General features: G+C 37.7%; 1 protein-coding gene across 2 annotated transcripts in view; it reads right to left on the reverse strand.

The window, feature by feature from the left end:
• Nucleotides 1-13,977, reverse strand: part of PPM1H (protein phosphatase, Mg2+/Mn2+ dependent 1H) — a 56,106-nt gene that overhangs the window by 30,659 nt on the left and 11,470 nt on the right. For both annotated transcript variants that reach the window (XM_026667802.2, XM_026667801.2), the window contains exons 2-3: nt 4,646-4,814; nt 3,473-3,817 (exon numbers count right to left, since the gene is read on the reverse strand). In XM_026667802.2, the coding sequence (XP_026523587.1) occupies nt 3,473-3,817; nt 4,646-4,814 (514 nt within the window). The remainder of the gene's footprint in view (nt 1-3,472; nt 3,818-4,645; nt 4,815-13,977) is intronic.

The following is a 13,977-nucleotide window of genomic DNA, read 5'->3' on the forward strand; positions in this document are numbered from 1 at the left end:
TGGAAGAGTCCTGGTTGTGCCAAACCTCTTCCATTTGAGAATTATGGAGGCCACTGTGATTTTAGGAACCTTCAGTGCAGCAGCAATTTTATTGTAGCCTTTTCCAGATCTGTGTCTTACAATAATCCTGTCTCTGAGCTCTGCTGATAGTTCTTTTGACCTCATGGCTTTTGCTGTGCTACAATATGCATTGTCAGCTTTGAGGCCTTCTATAGAGGCGTATGTCTTTCCAAATCATGTCCAAAAAATTTAATTTATCACAGGTGGACTCTAATCAAAGTGTTGGAACATTTCAGCAACTATTAAGAGAAATGGAGGACACCAGAGCTAGATTTCGAGTGATGTTACAAAGGGTCTGAATACTTATGCCAATGTGATCTTTCAGTTTCCTTCATTTTAATAAACTTACAGATTTTTGAGATGGTTTTTAAGATGGGACACCTTGGGGGTATGGAGAGAAATTTGAGAGTGAAGCCTAGCCTACTGTGTTCAGGACCCATGCATCTGTGGTGGTTTCTTCCCATTGAACCACAAAGAGACTTAGACAGCCACCAATGGGAGGATTGGAATTGTAGTCGTCAGGCGTGACAGAAGGGACGATTTCCACTACCTCGAAATGGCCATTTGAACTGGAACTGCTTTTTGTTCCTGTAGCCGGCCCTGTCGGATTGGCGATCCTGACATTGGAAATATGTCCTTTGTGCATGCGAGAAGTCAGATACAGCATCTGCTGGTCTGAATGAGGACCTTCAAAAGTAAGGCGAGGGCCAGCGGTCAGTGCACCTGGGTATGGAGGGTAGGACCTTCTTTTTGTCCTTGGTCTCTATGAGGATAGCTCTAAGGCCTCTCGAAATAGCTTGTCACCCTTGAAGGGAGCAGAGGCTACAGTAGTCAGCAGGCTGTGAATGCCCATTGTCACTGGACGACATCCAGGAATAATTTTAGGGAGGGAATCGCCTCGTTATCTGTGGCAGGCTCTGAAAACAGTAATCATTTGAGTCAGACAAGCCCAATGCTGAATCTGACGTGGATGGGTCCGCTCCTTTGTGAGCTGTGGTCTTGGCCTTGTATAAAAGAGTCTTAAACAAGGCAGGGTGAAAGAGCCTTGTGAAGGCTGGGGGGCTCTGGAGCTACCCCTTCATCCTCAGACATCAATTCCCTATGTTCCTCCTCATCCAAGAGATTCTCGGCTTTGCATGGAAGAGGTAGGGGAACTAAACCTTTGGAGGACCGACAATTCTCTTGGAAGCTGGGGTGCAGAATGCTGCCCCTGGTGATTTCATGTTATCAGATGCTACAGAGGCTGTCTGGTGGTTTTGCTGCAAGCTTGCAGCAATCCCCTGGGCAATAGCCTCTTAGATCAAGAGCCTCATTTGAGGGGAGATTTCTGGTTCTTGAGTTTCTGTTGGATGGAGTCCTGCCACTGTAGGGGTAAAGTTAGCCTCTGGGGTATGCTTTATCCTTTTTGGAGCTGGTTCCCAAAGCCCCTCTGCTGGGAACAGATTAGAAAGGGGAGAAAGGAACATCTCATTGCTGTCTGTCACTGAAAACTGTGGCTGAGAGGGTTGCTCTCGAGTGCCATCTGGTGACCAAGACTGGGAGCTCAAGGTATTAATTTGCCTGGCCTCACTCAGAGGCTGTAAAATTTCGGATCTAGGGAATGGAGATCCACTCACCCTTCTCCGCACCATCGTGATGTCACCACTGGAAGTCCGCTCTGCCTCCTTTTCAGCTTTAGTGATTTCCTTGCCTAGGGCCTTTTGACGCCTCTGCACATCCTTCTCCTTGGCCTTAGTGACCTTTTTGGAGAAAAGGACTTTTGCCCTAACTCGGGCAGCTGCTCCTGTGACAGCCGATTTCAGCATTGAGGAGCATTTCTTTGGGGCCTGGGGCCAGGCTGGCCCTTCGAATAAGGCAGACTCGTTTCAAGTAGAAACATCGCTGCTGCGGCTGATTGATTGCCACCAACGAGTATGCACTGGAGACCAGGCAATGACTCCAGTCCCCTCCGCAGACTGCGGGAAATTCCAAGGGACCTTGGCTTTTTTCACTGGACTGAGCTGGAAAATGGTCAGACCGGGAAGACTGCCTGTCAGTTCATTTTCCCTGCGAACGCTGGAGAAAGCCAATTGCCTTCCTGTTGCCCAAGTGAGAATCCAAGGAAGGGAAATTCTGTGTCTGTTGCTCTTTGAATTTGAATGTTGGAATTGATCTATAAGTGTCTATTCGAGCTGAAGACAGAGTCAAAACTGAGAATGCATGTGCAAGAGGCATGGCTACGAAATATTGACAGACTCAGTCTAAAGAGTAGAGAGGCAGAGTTAACCCATTCCTTGGATTCTCCTCAGCACACTGGAGATTTTTAACCTTAAAATTATTGAACCATTTCCTGACATGTTCTAACCAAAGCAGTGCCAATCCACAGAGACTTCAACATGTATGTACATAATGGATGAAGAGAATATTGATAAAGGTTGTGGATAGTAATTGAATAGAATAGGAAAGTGCAAAGAGTTTTGAAACTTTTTCAATTTGAAACACTCCATTTTGAGTGTAAAATGATTGCCTGAAGTACAGAATGGCTGTTCTTCAGCGTTCTTGAACTCAGAAAAAAAATACAAAATATTCAAACAGTCCTATTACACACTCTGAATAATTCTGTGTTTAAGGCAGGGTTTTCAAAACTGTGCCACCTGAGACACTTCGCACCCAATTAGAATGAAATAGAGGTTAATTGAGAAATAGAGGTTAATTGAGGAGTGCTTGGTGCTCTCTGAGACTGGTTGTTTTCGTGCAGATGGTGCTCTTAACAAACTCACCACAGGTCACATTTGAAATTATATTTTACATGATCTTAATAGAGAAGCACAAGGCAAAACTATTGTATTCTACAAGTTCTATTAAACAAGGCTTATCTCATAATTACAATGACCTCCAGCCAGGATAAAAAAGAAACAATGGTTTTCATTGGAACACATATAACATAGACAAATGACTAACATTGACAATGGAAAGCAGTCTGTACAAAGGACAAAGAAAAACAATAGTTAGCAAAGCTGATTTTCATATTGCAATTTTTATATTTATTTAGTAAATGTTTTTCCCCCTTCTGGGAGCACAAAGTAATGTTTCCCCATAGCAATATCCAGTGAAGAAAAAGCCGTAATTTTAAACAAGCGTATCATTAGCTTTCTCCATGTAGCTACTTTCATACATCTTGCCTTTCATTAGAGAGAAAAGGGCAAATCCAATGTCACCCACTTTAGGAAGATATAAGGTATAATCCATTTATGTGTTTTGGCGATGATCATCTGGTTTACAAATGTACAGTCAAACATTTATTATATGTTCAACATTTGAAAATGTATTAGATCAGCAATGTATTTAGATATCAGTTCCCATTATCCAAGTATATTTACCATTACAGATAAGAGTTATTCTGAAGACATCCAAACCACCAAACTATACTTACCATTTCCCTGAATGCAGTTTCAATAGCTCCCATGACAAGGCATTCCTGCGAGATTTTTTTTTCTGTAAAGAAACGAGTAGGTGGAGTGCCAGGTGAACCAGGAGTTCCAACGCTTCCTCTCAATGAGGCTGCCCGGGTTAGAGTTCTGCTGCTGGCATTCATGCTTTCTGGCTCTTCCCCCAGGCAGGTTGGTGGAGGAACAGCAGAGTTTTTCAGGATGTCTACAATCTCCTGCAACTGCTCTACAATATGATACTGCAGCAACTTGGAGGCTACCACAGCTGCTCCAGATCCAGCATGGCCATCAAATAATGACCAATAATGAAAAGAGATGCTATCCGATTCCTATTTAAGGAAAGAAGAAATATATTTCATTATGACTCTCGCATTAGAATAAAAGCAAGCTCATACATTTCCCCAAATGACTGAGGTAATTTTGAGGGAGAAGAATATATGGGGAGAATCTAAGCATAACATAACTCTTGATCTAGTTCTACAATCTACTTTGTTTTCTGCTTGTACAAGAATATTTTGTGAACAAACTCTGAAAAACATTCAAAGTTATTCTTATCCACAAGGGCAGTTTATTTTGCATAGGAATGAATATGTCTACATATAATTTGGATATCTAATCTTAAACTGTCAAATCAGCTCAACTCTATTCAAGTTGAATCAGCAATTGCATTTGGCTCACATCCAATTAATACAGGTGTGTCAAAAATCCATGACTATCTTTTCCTTAAAAACTCATTAAGCTGTTAAGGAACTTTCACTAGTAAGTCTAAATACCCCACCTAGAACTCTCACTTACATTGCTTCATTTTAATACCACACAGGAGGAACTCCCACCTCCAGCAGCATGTAATTGTGCATTACTGTACTTTTAGTATAATAATTATGCTGTAAGTACTTTATTCAGTTTCATTATTCCAGACTTGTAGTATGGACTAAAAAAATAAAATGTGTTAACTCTAGAGTAACAGTGCCCTCTAGTAGTATGTTTCACAGCAGCATTGCTCACATTTTAGGAAATAAGATAAACTTGTTAAGAAAACACTAGTTGAGTGTGTGTGTGTTTGTGTGTGTGTTTGTGTGAGTGAGTGTTCTTGTATCAAAATGTTTATAGGTGAACCAACTGTCTTGATGAATCACTGAGAAGACACAGAGACTTACTGAATTCTCTTTCAACTGCAATCCTTCCCCATTGGGCAATGATGATCTCCGCTTACTAGAGGAATTTCTGTTTGGTGTTGAATTAGTTGTTCCGGTTTTCTTCTTCACCGTAAGCACTTCACAACTTGCTTGGTCCTCATTATGTGTACTTTTCCCTGCATTGATCACTCTATGAAGAAGAAAACACAATCAAAAGAATATTTTTAATAATCTAATTTGTTTGTTTTTAGGTATTTAATAACTCCTTGGAATTTTAATGCCCTATTGAACAAAACTCTGCAATTTACAAAATTAATAACACATGAAAGAAATAATATTTTAGGATTTACAGTAATTCCTGGGCAAGGGAACTCAGATTTAAGAGACCCATTTAGTTGCAGTTTGACATTCATAAGGAGTTCTTTCTTTTTAAAACAAAATTTTCATCCAATGCTTGAGAAATCAGATCTGCATGTTTACTTCAGTGTGACTCCCTCAAACATTAACAAGCCATTCAGAAATTCTAAAAAAACGGAATGAAAATACATCCAAAACTTTTGGGTGTAAAATTTTGAGATACCATTTTACAACTGTAAATTATACCCATAGTCTCAGATATGAACACTAAAATAACATTTTAAATGCCAGAAACTGTTAAAATTACCAAACTTTATACAACATTAGGATTCCTCTCTACTATCTTATAGCAGTGATGGCTAACCTTTTCAGCACCAAGTGCCCAAAGCGTGCATCCCCAAAATGTAACATGTGCACATCCCATGCATGCATCCCCCACACCCCATGCACACCCACCCACATGCACACACCCCCACATATGCATGGCAGAGACCTGAAGACCAGCTGGCCGACAGGAAATGCGCATGTGCAACAGAGCTGAGCTGTGGCTATAGCTCACGTGCCCAGAGAGAGGGCTCTGCATGCCACCTCGGGCATGCGTGTCATAGGTTTGCCATCACGGTCTTATATAATTTCAGCTGAGGATTTCAAATTCTAGTGAAGTTTGATAATTTTGTCCATTTGTTATTTTTAATTGCATTATTATCACACAGTCAGATGTTTAGACACACCATATTAGACCCAACTAACGTTTTCAAATTTTTAAATATGGCCCATCCAAAAAAATTACTATTTCAAATATGATTATGACTCATGTATTTTGTTTACTAAAACCTGACACATGAAGCTTGATAGTTCACAAACTTTCATAATAAATGTTCTTAACTTATTTTAAGATATACATTCAGTTATCCAAGTGTTTTCTTGTTTGTTTTGTATTCATCATTTAGTCATAACAATTCATAAATACACTATTAGAAGGCAAACTTGTGATATTGTCCACTGCTACCCTTTCTAGGTCTGTACTCTCTAATAGCCCAAAAGCAATAGTCTGAGTCCTATTTTTATATATTGTAATGGTTATATATTTTCAGATTATAATTAGATGTCACACTGTGCTGTTGTATTTGTATTAACTATCTTTGCTATGTTACTTAATATGGATTACATTTTTGGCAACATTTCTTTAAATAAGCTTATCTGTTAGTTGTATATTAATTGATATGAGCATAACTATTTGTACGGTACTTTTTACCCATTGTCCATTGTTCATAAGTAGCTTAATTAAGGTAAAAAATATTCACAGAATCTTTTCTTTTTTTATGTCATCATATTTAGCATACTTTGTCTCATATAATGGCACCACAGAATACTATGGGCAAAGCTTCCCAAGAGACTTTAGCTATTTTCTGGCTTACTGACATGTGGTACTTTGATTGTCTTTTTAAAACCAATATAGTTACTGTATAACTTCATAGGAACAGTTCCAAGTAGCACCAACTATTTCTTCCTTGATATTTTTAGTATACCAAACTAGAAGTACAGTGAGTTTCTTATTTTTCTTCTAGCCACAAATTTCTTATGCCTCACTTAAAAGCACCAACTCCACTACTAATTTTTTCTATACTTATGCATCAATTCATGCAGACTATACAACAGTTGTCACAATTTAGCCACTAATTTCCCAAATGTTCCAGCAATATGAATATGGAAAAATATTTGGAAGTCATTTGCTCTGAAGGCAAACATTAGCTTCCACTCCACAACAATTAAGTATTTCTCTCAATTTTATACTTTATGCATTCTACTTTGTTTAGATTTTTTAAAGACTAATTTAAAAAGTATTTTTTTAAAATTAACTTGAAAGTTTTGTTTTGCTCAATTCTTACAAAAATATAGATTGCAAATAAAGTAAGAAATAGGAATTCGTTGTGCTGCACCATTTCAAATGTTCTTTTGATTATTTTTCTTCTTAAAAGCAAAGCTAGATTTTTTTTAGAAAGTGGTAATCTGATTTTTACTTAGTGTGCATAGGTGCCTTTCAGTTTGTTAAAGTTATGCAATATCATAAAACAATAAGTATTTTTTGAAAGCAACTTATTTTAAGTAACTTATTAAAGCATAGGTAGGTAACTTGATGCCTCCCTGACAATTTAAATCAGAGCTTCCAAAATATCTTGTCATTGACAGTGATTGATGCCTACCCCAATGCTCATAGCAATCACAATTCTATGTAAATAATGAAAATAAACCTAATGCAGCATAATCCTTGTGCACCTGAAAACATACTGAATCCTACACAGTATTAAAACATTTTGCATATAAATGATGTTGGAAGTTAAGCCTTTTCCGTGTCTTATTTCAAATCAGGAGAGAAACACAGAACAATAAAAATTTTGAGGCAGGCTGCCATTGGAAAGGAGGTTTATTGGCCCAGAGACAGCAGTGACAACAGCAAGCATTTCTGAGGGCAGCTGGCAAATTGGTCTGATCAGTAGATGAGTTTTTATATATTTTGGGGGCTTTGTAATTGAGATGTCTGGGTCTGGGTCCTTTATTATTTAATTGTGTTGCAAGATTTCTGTTATGGTCTTCAAGGTTCTGACCAGGTCTAAAGGTAAAGGGAAAATGCAGGTCCTAGGTGTTTTTTCTCCCTGATCTAATCCTGTCAGCCTAGTCATGTCAATTTCAGCTCTTGGTCTATTCTGCCATCTATTTGGAGATCACTTTAGCCAAATCCAATTTTACAATTTATATATTGTTTATGAATGAAACTTAGTTTCCTTAAGCTTTGCCTGCTGCAGGCTGTTTTAGTGGAGGAAAGACTGGGGCTGCTTTCTGTTTCTGTTAAGGATATTTTTCTCTTCTTCTTTATGGAAAATATATTCTATTTCTTTTCTTATTCTGTGGAATATTTTATTCTTGGGGGGGGCTTCCTACAATAATATTTATTTCAAATGAGGAAACTGTCTCAACCAAACATGTATCTGTGTACTGTTCTGAATTCATACAATGCAACATAAAATGCACCAGGAAACGCTTCTTGCAAATATACATAATGGTGCTCTTATCCTATATATTTGTCTTTTAATATTTATCTAAACTCAAATTTCTATATTGCATCAAATTCTTTGAATTGACTTCGAATTTACATTTTAAATGCAACATTAATCCAAAAAATTCATATTTTCTGACAGTAAGTCTCAACTGATGAATGGGACCCATTTAAAATAATATTAATAACAAGTAATATTAAGAGATTTCAGGATCCTAAAATAAGAAACACTCGAATCATTAGTTTCATGTTTCATCTTTACAATAATTATGCTTAGAATTGCTCTGAACTCATTAAGCATCATAATAATGATTACAAGATATTGGCCTAGTTCTCTTCCCTATAAAAAAAACTTTTGATGAAGAAGAATTACTTCCATCCACTTAAACAAATGGTGTGTTCTTTCAGATATTTTCTTTGGACTTAAAGCTGTTTAATTTGAACAATATTTTTTTTTTCAAACTGAAGTGATGATTTCCACTGAGAAACCAGATATGTGATTAGTTTGTGTACAACTGGAAATTAGAATATTAAAGAAACTTTAAAATTTTTGGTTTATACATGAGTGATACAAAATGGACAATCTGACAACTTCTTTTTCAAGCCTCAAAAACTGGCTTTTTTAACATTTTGGAGGCAATTCATATTTTAAGGAGCAAAATTGGTGTCTTAAGCTTTTGTATCTCTAACATCTCCCCAACTGGGCCAACTTTGGGCCCTGGGTCAACTCACTTGCAAAAAACAATGTTAAAATAGGACTCATCTTGAGGCAGCAGAAAGGTAACACATTTCTGTTCTACATACTGTTTTGTCTCATTCATTCCTTGTTACTTAATACAGTATTTTAAATAATATGTTCATGTACTAATAGAAATTTCTAGATAATTTTCTACAACCTGAAACAGTACTAAGCTATAATACACAATTTGTTTTGAGACAAAGTGAGTATGTACTTTATAATACTATAGAACACTATGGTTTAAAACAGGGGTCGCCAACCTTTTGGACCTCAGGGACCACCAGACTCGTAATTTTAGATCCCAGGGACTACTAACTGGTTCTGTAGGAATGGCCTAATTTGTGGGTGTGGCTTGTGGTCATGTGACTGGCTGGGCATGGCTTGTATGTAAATATTATAAATATCTATATAAATATTGAATTTTTTATAAAAAAGAGCAACTTTTACCCAAGATCAGGCAAAGCAGGCAGGCAAATTGAGTTGCTCACAGAATCAGATTCATTCAGAAATCTATCTATCTGCCATTGGCTAGCTCAGTCTGTCACACAAAATTTGCTTGCAAGCAAACTCATAAAATTTGCTAGCAAGCAAACTCACAAAATTAACTCACAACACACTATGTATGTAAATATTGATTTTTTATATAAAAAAGCAACTTTTATCCAAAATCAGGCAAAGCAGGCAGATTGAGTTGCTCACAGAATCATTGAGTGATCTATCTGCCATCGGCTAACTCAGTCTCTCAAATTTGCTTACCGTGAGTCTGCACTGAATTTGCTTGCAAGCAAACCTTCAGTCCTAAGGGAAGTTCGGCTGTGCTTAGCTAGAAAGCAAGAAATCCAACCATTTCCTGCTTCCTAGCTAATCTAAATCTCCCGGCACAGCAGAACAGATGATGGTCGGAAAAAGGAAAAATAGCAACTTAGCAGACAAGTTTGCTGGGTAAGGAGTGAGTGGGCGGGGATGGTTCCCACAGGCCATGTGAGCTGAGCAGCCTTGTGTTTCTGCGCAGCCTGGATTAATTGTTTTGGGAAGGGTGCTCTTGGGGTGAGATTTCTCTGCGGCCTACCAAAATTTTCTCACGGCCCACCAGTTGGCGACTGCTGGTTTAAAAGACCTTGAAAGAACCAGTTCTGAATCTCCTACCTGAAAAGCCTATCAAGGGGGAGGGAGTAAAACATTTGGGAGACCTGTTTTTAAGTTGCTCACTCAAGGAAGCTCCAAAACACACTAAGCAACTTTGTCCTTAGACAGTATTACTCAATGCAGCTTTGCAAATTATTCAAGAACCGACGTTACACAAAGCTATTGGTATGGAAAAAATCATCCTTTTTCACAAAGAAAGTAGGAGCCTTCTGAAGACTCACACGGCTGCTTTGAAAGCTGTTCCTACTTTGCACACATGTGCATGCACTAAAACACTTCTGCCACTCTCAGTGAAATGAGAGCATATGCATACATACCCATATGCAGAAAGCCATACTTCTCAAAAACTAAACATGTCCAGGTTTTGTTTGCACTATTCTGGAATCAAGCTTTGTGGAAGAGGAGCCAGAAATTCAGGATGAATCAGAATTTGTGAAATCTGCAAATCAGAAAGTTCTGTTCTGCTATATACAACAACTTTGGTCTCTTTTTGTTCCTTTTTGCTATTTTATTATCACATTATATGTTACTCTAAGATTAAGAGGGTATGTATGTAGGTATATATAAATGAGATTTATCCACTTGTACTTTATTTTGTGTATGATTATTATAAACATACATTGTGTTGTTCAGTTGGGAAAATATCAGCCATATAATGTAATTGTATGTGTATCTACAGAGAATCAAAGCCCATTAATTTCAGTAAGTATATGTGCTACTTTCTATAGTCAATTTACATAACCCCATATAATTTATTAATTTTTGTTGCTTTCCATTTAATGCTTTGAAAGTCTGTTCCTATCTCCTTAGTGAGTTTCCTATAGCACAATCCTGATTTATAACAAAAGATCTGGCACTGGTAGCTATGCAATAATAAATGAGATGAGCAACATTGAAACCATGAAACCTAAATAGGCTATGAAACAACATTCGTAAATGGAACAAAAGGGCTGTGTTTGATCTCCTAGTATACCTCAATAATGCATTATAAATAATGATGCATAATTTTTTAGCCTGGACAAATTTCTAAATCAGTCTGTGTTAATTATCTTATTTTTTTAGAAGTATTTCAATACACTGCATGTACTGCCACATGAGTGGGATGAGCACAACAATGGCTTGCAAGACGTTTTCTGAATTTGAGATTTAATTCTCCAAAAAACAGTGACAGCGTGTTAGGAATAAAACTGCATTTCAGTTGTACTTGTGGCCAAACTATGCAAAAGTGACCTATACTGTGCTCACTTTAGCAATAAATAATGTACGTCAGTGATGGCAGACCTATGATATACCATGCCATTTTGACAACACGCCAGCCCTCGACAGCCTCTGGAAGTTGTGCAAGAAGAGGGGTTCCTTTTATTTGATTTCTCTCTTTCTCTCAACAACCCTGATTTCTAATAGTATACCTGCGTAACAAACATCCCTTTTAAAAATGTTTACTAGAATCATGTTTTAGTGTGAAGAGAAGCAAATGAAATCTTTATCTTAAATAGGGCTTTTGACCCAACCAGGTGCTGTTTTGTAGACTCCAGTGGGTAGACATTAAAAGGAGATCTAGTTTCCAGATCCCTAGCTTGGTAAAATAGCAGCTGTTTTTTTTTTTTTCTCCAATCATCTAGGGTGGAAAAAACAGATGCATAATGCTAAGCTCTTAAATAGTATGGATTTAACTTTAAAAAACAAACGAGAAAGCTCTCTAAGCTTCCCTTGACAATAACATCTCAGCTTATTTTTAAAAAATATGCTATTTTCCATCCCTTTTTCTCAGAAAAGTCATCTGGCTTTTCTGAATGTCATTTTTTTCAATCAATTAGTTTCTCAATTATAAGTCCATTAAAAACACCATTACAATGACTAAACTGAACATCTCCAGACCTAATAGTTAGCAGACTTCTGCTTCTAGTACCAGCAACAATGCTTTCCACAGATATGAGCTTCTTTCTCAAAAGATAATGTCTCATTTGGCTGTAGTTTTGTTTAAGGTGACAAATCATGTTACTCAGCCATCATTAGCAACACAGTGAAGTGGCAATAATTAATATCAAACATTTATGAATCTATAATAACTGGATAAGTATAAGCAATATCGCTGGGGAGGGGGAAGAAAAAGGTTAAGCATGCTGATACCAGTGGGACAGAAATTAAAATATTACAAGAAGGTAAGTTATTTCCTTTCTTTACTGCACATCAAGATAAAGCAGCCTTCTAATTCTAAAAAGCTCAATAAATAGAACCTTGCTAAAAGAACCTGTGCAAGATGCAATGCCCAGCCTTGTTCCATAACTGCGAAATTGCCATGAATCATCAACCTAACAAAAACAACTCTGCAACACAAAGCACATATAAATAAATATGCTGTTTATTCTCTTTATGTAACTTTAGGAATGTTAACAGAACTTGATTCAGGAGATTTTTCTGGCAATTTAAATATATTAAAGATGTATATAAAGATTATTCTGAAGAAATTATTTGTTACACTGTAAATTTCTGGGATTTTTTAATCCACAGATTTAAAAACAAAAATAAAAAAGGCATTATGGGAAAAAAAGGTACAAAATGGTTGGGCTGAAAGTTATCTGACCACTTATAGATGACCAAACTTCTCCAACATGGTCAACTGATCATGAGAATTAATCTACAACCTATCTGGAAAACAACACATTGAGGAAATCTCTTAAAGATAGATTATTCATAATATAAGGCACTTTAGACCAGTGGTCGCCAACCAATGGGCTGGGGACCACTGGTGGTCTGTGAGAAAATTTTGGTGGTCTGCAGAGAAATGTCACCCCCAAAGCAATTAATCCAGGCTGCGCGGGAACACAAGGCTTGCGTCGCTTGCATTGCAAACAACACGAGGTAGTGAGGGGAGGGGGGAAAGAGTGGAGGGGGGAACTTACCCCATTCACCCCATGCACCTCGCCTGGCCATCGGGCTGCTTCTTTCCGCTTCTTTCTTCTTCTGCTTTTGGCTGCACACAAGGAAAGCAGCAAAAGTCTTTCTTTCTCTCCCCCAAACTCTGCCAGAAAGGAGTCTTTGGGACCCTGCAAAGCCTCCTGCTTCAAGAGGCTGCACCTGCAAAGACTCATTTCTGGTGGAGTTTGGGGGAGAGAAAGAAAAACTTCTGCTGCTTCTGCTGCTTCTGCTGCTTTCCTTGCATGAAGCCAAAAGTCTCTCTTCCTCCCTCCCCCTGAGAACGGAGCTGGAGAGGGTATCCTGCGATCCCAAATAAGGAAACATCAATCAGTAGGAAAACAGGGTGGGGAATTTTCCTGCAGACTTTTTTGGGGATTTTCCCAGGGTCTCTGGCCCATGGGATTTTAAATTATGAGTTTGGTGGTCCCTCAGGTCCAAAAGGTTGGCGACTCCTGCTTTAGACGATTTAAAACAACAACAACACAGCCAATTAAACAATGCAGTATATGTAACAAAAGCAAAGAATAATCTTGTATTATTATTATAGCAGCAGCATTTACACCTGGCACCAATAAAAGTCAAATTCCAAAGACTTTTTAGAACAGTAAACTTTTTACAAAATACGTGGTGGTCATGAAAAGGGGGGGGGGAGGCATCTTTGTTCCAGGTAACAGGCCATTTCAGAAAATAGAAGCCACCACAGAAAATGCCCATTTTCAGGTGCTCTCCCCTCTTATCTCTTGGTAACTGGAGACGTCAACAGACATTTTCTATTCACTCAGAGTCAACAGGCAAAGCTTATCTTGGCTAGATGGTCTCAAAGATACCCAGGCATTGAATGAGATAGAGCTTTATAAGTAATAAGCAACACTTTGAATTGTACATGGAAACATATCAACAGTCAATGCAGCTCCTACATTTAAATTAAGACAGTAAGGAAACTGTCCAGTAGATACACATAATTTTGTTTAGTCTTCAAGAACAGCTCCAAGTTAGAGAGGTCTTATGTGTAAAACAAACATGATACATAGGAAAGAACCAGGTTCTTGTCAAATACAAATTACCAATATATGCTGAGTCTTTTCGCAAAATTCCATTTATAATTAATGAGAGTAAAATGATGGAAACTATAAATTA

This window comes from Notechis scutatus, chromosome 6, assembly GCF_049901735.1.
Source record: "Notechis scutatus isolate UNSWTSFEM ecotype Mainland chromosome 6, rNotScu1.2, whole genome shotgun sequence".
NCBI classification, from domain to species: domain Eukaryota; kingdom Metazoa; phylum Chordata; class Lepidosauria; order Squamata; family Elapidae; genus Notechis; species Notechis scutatus.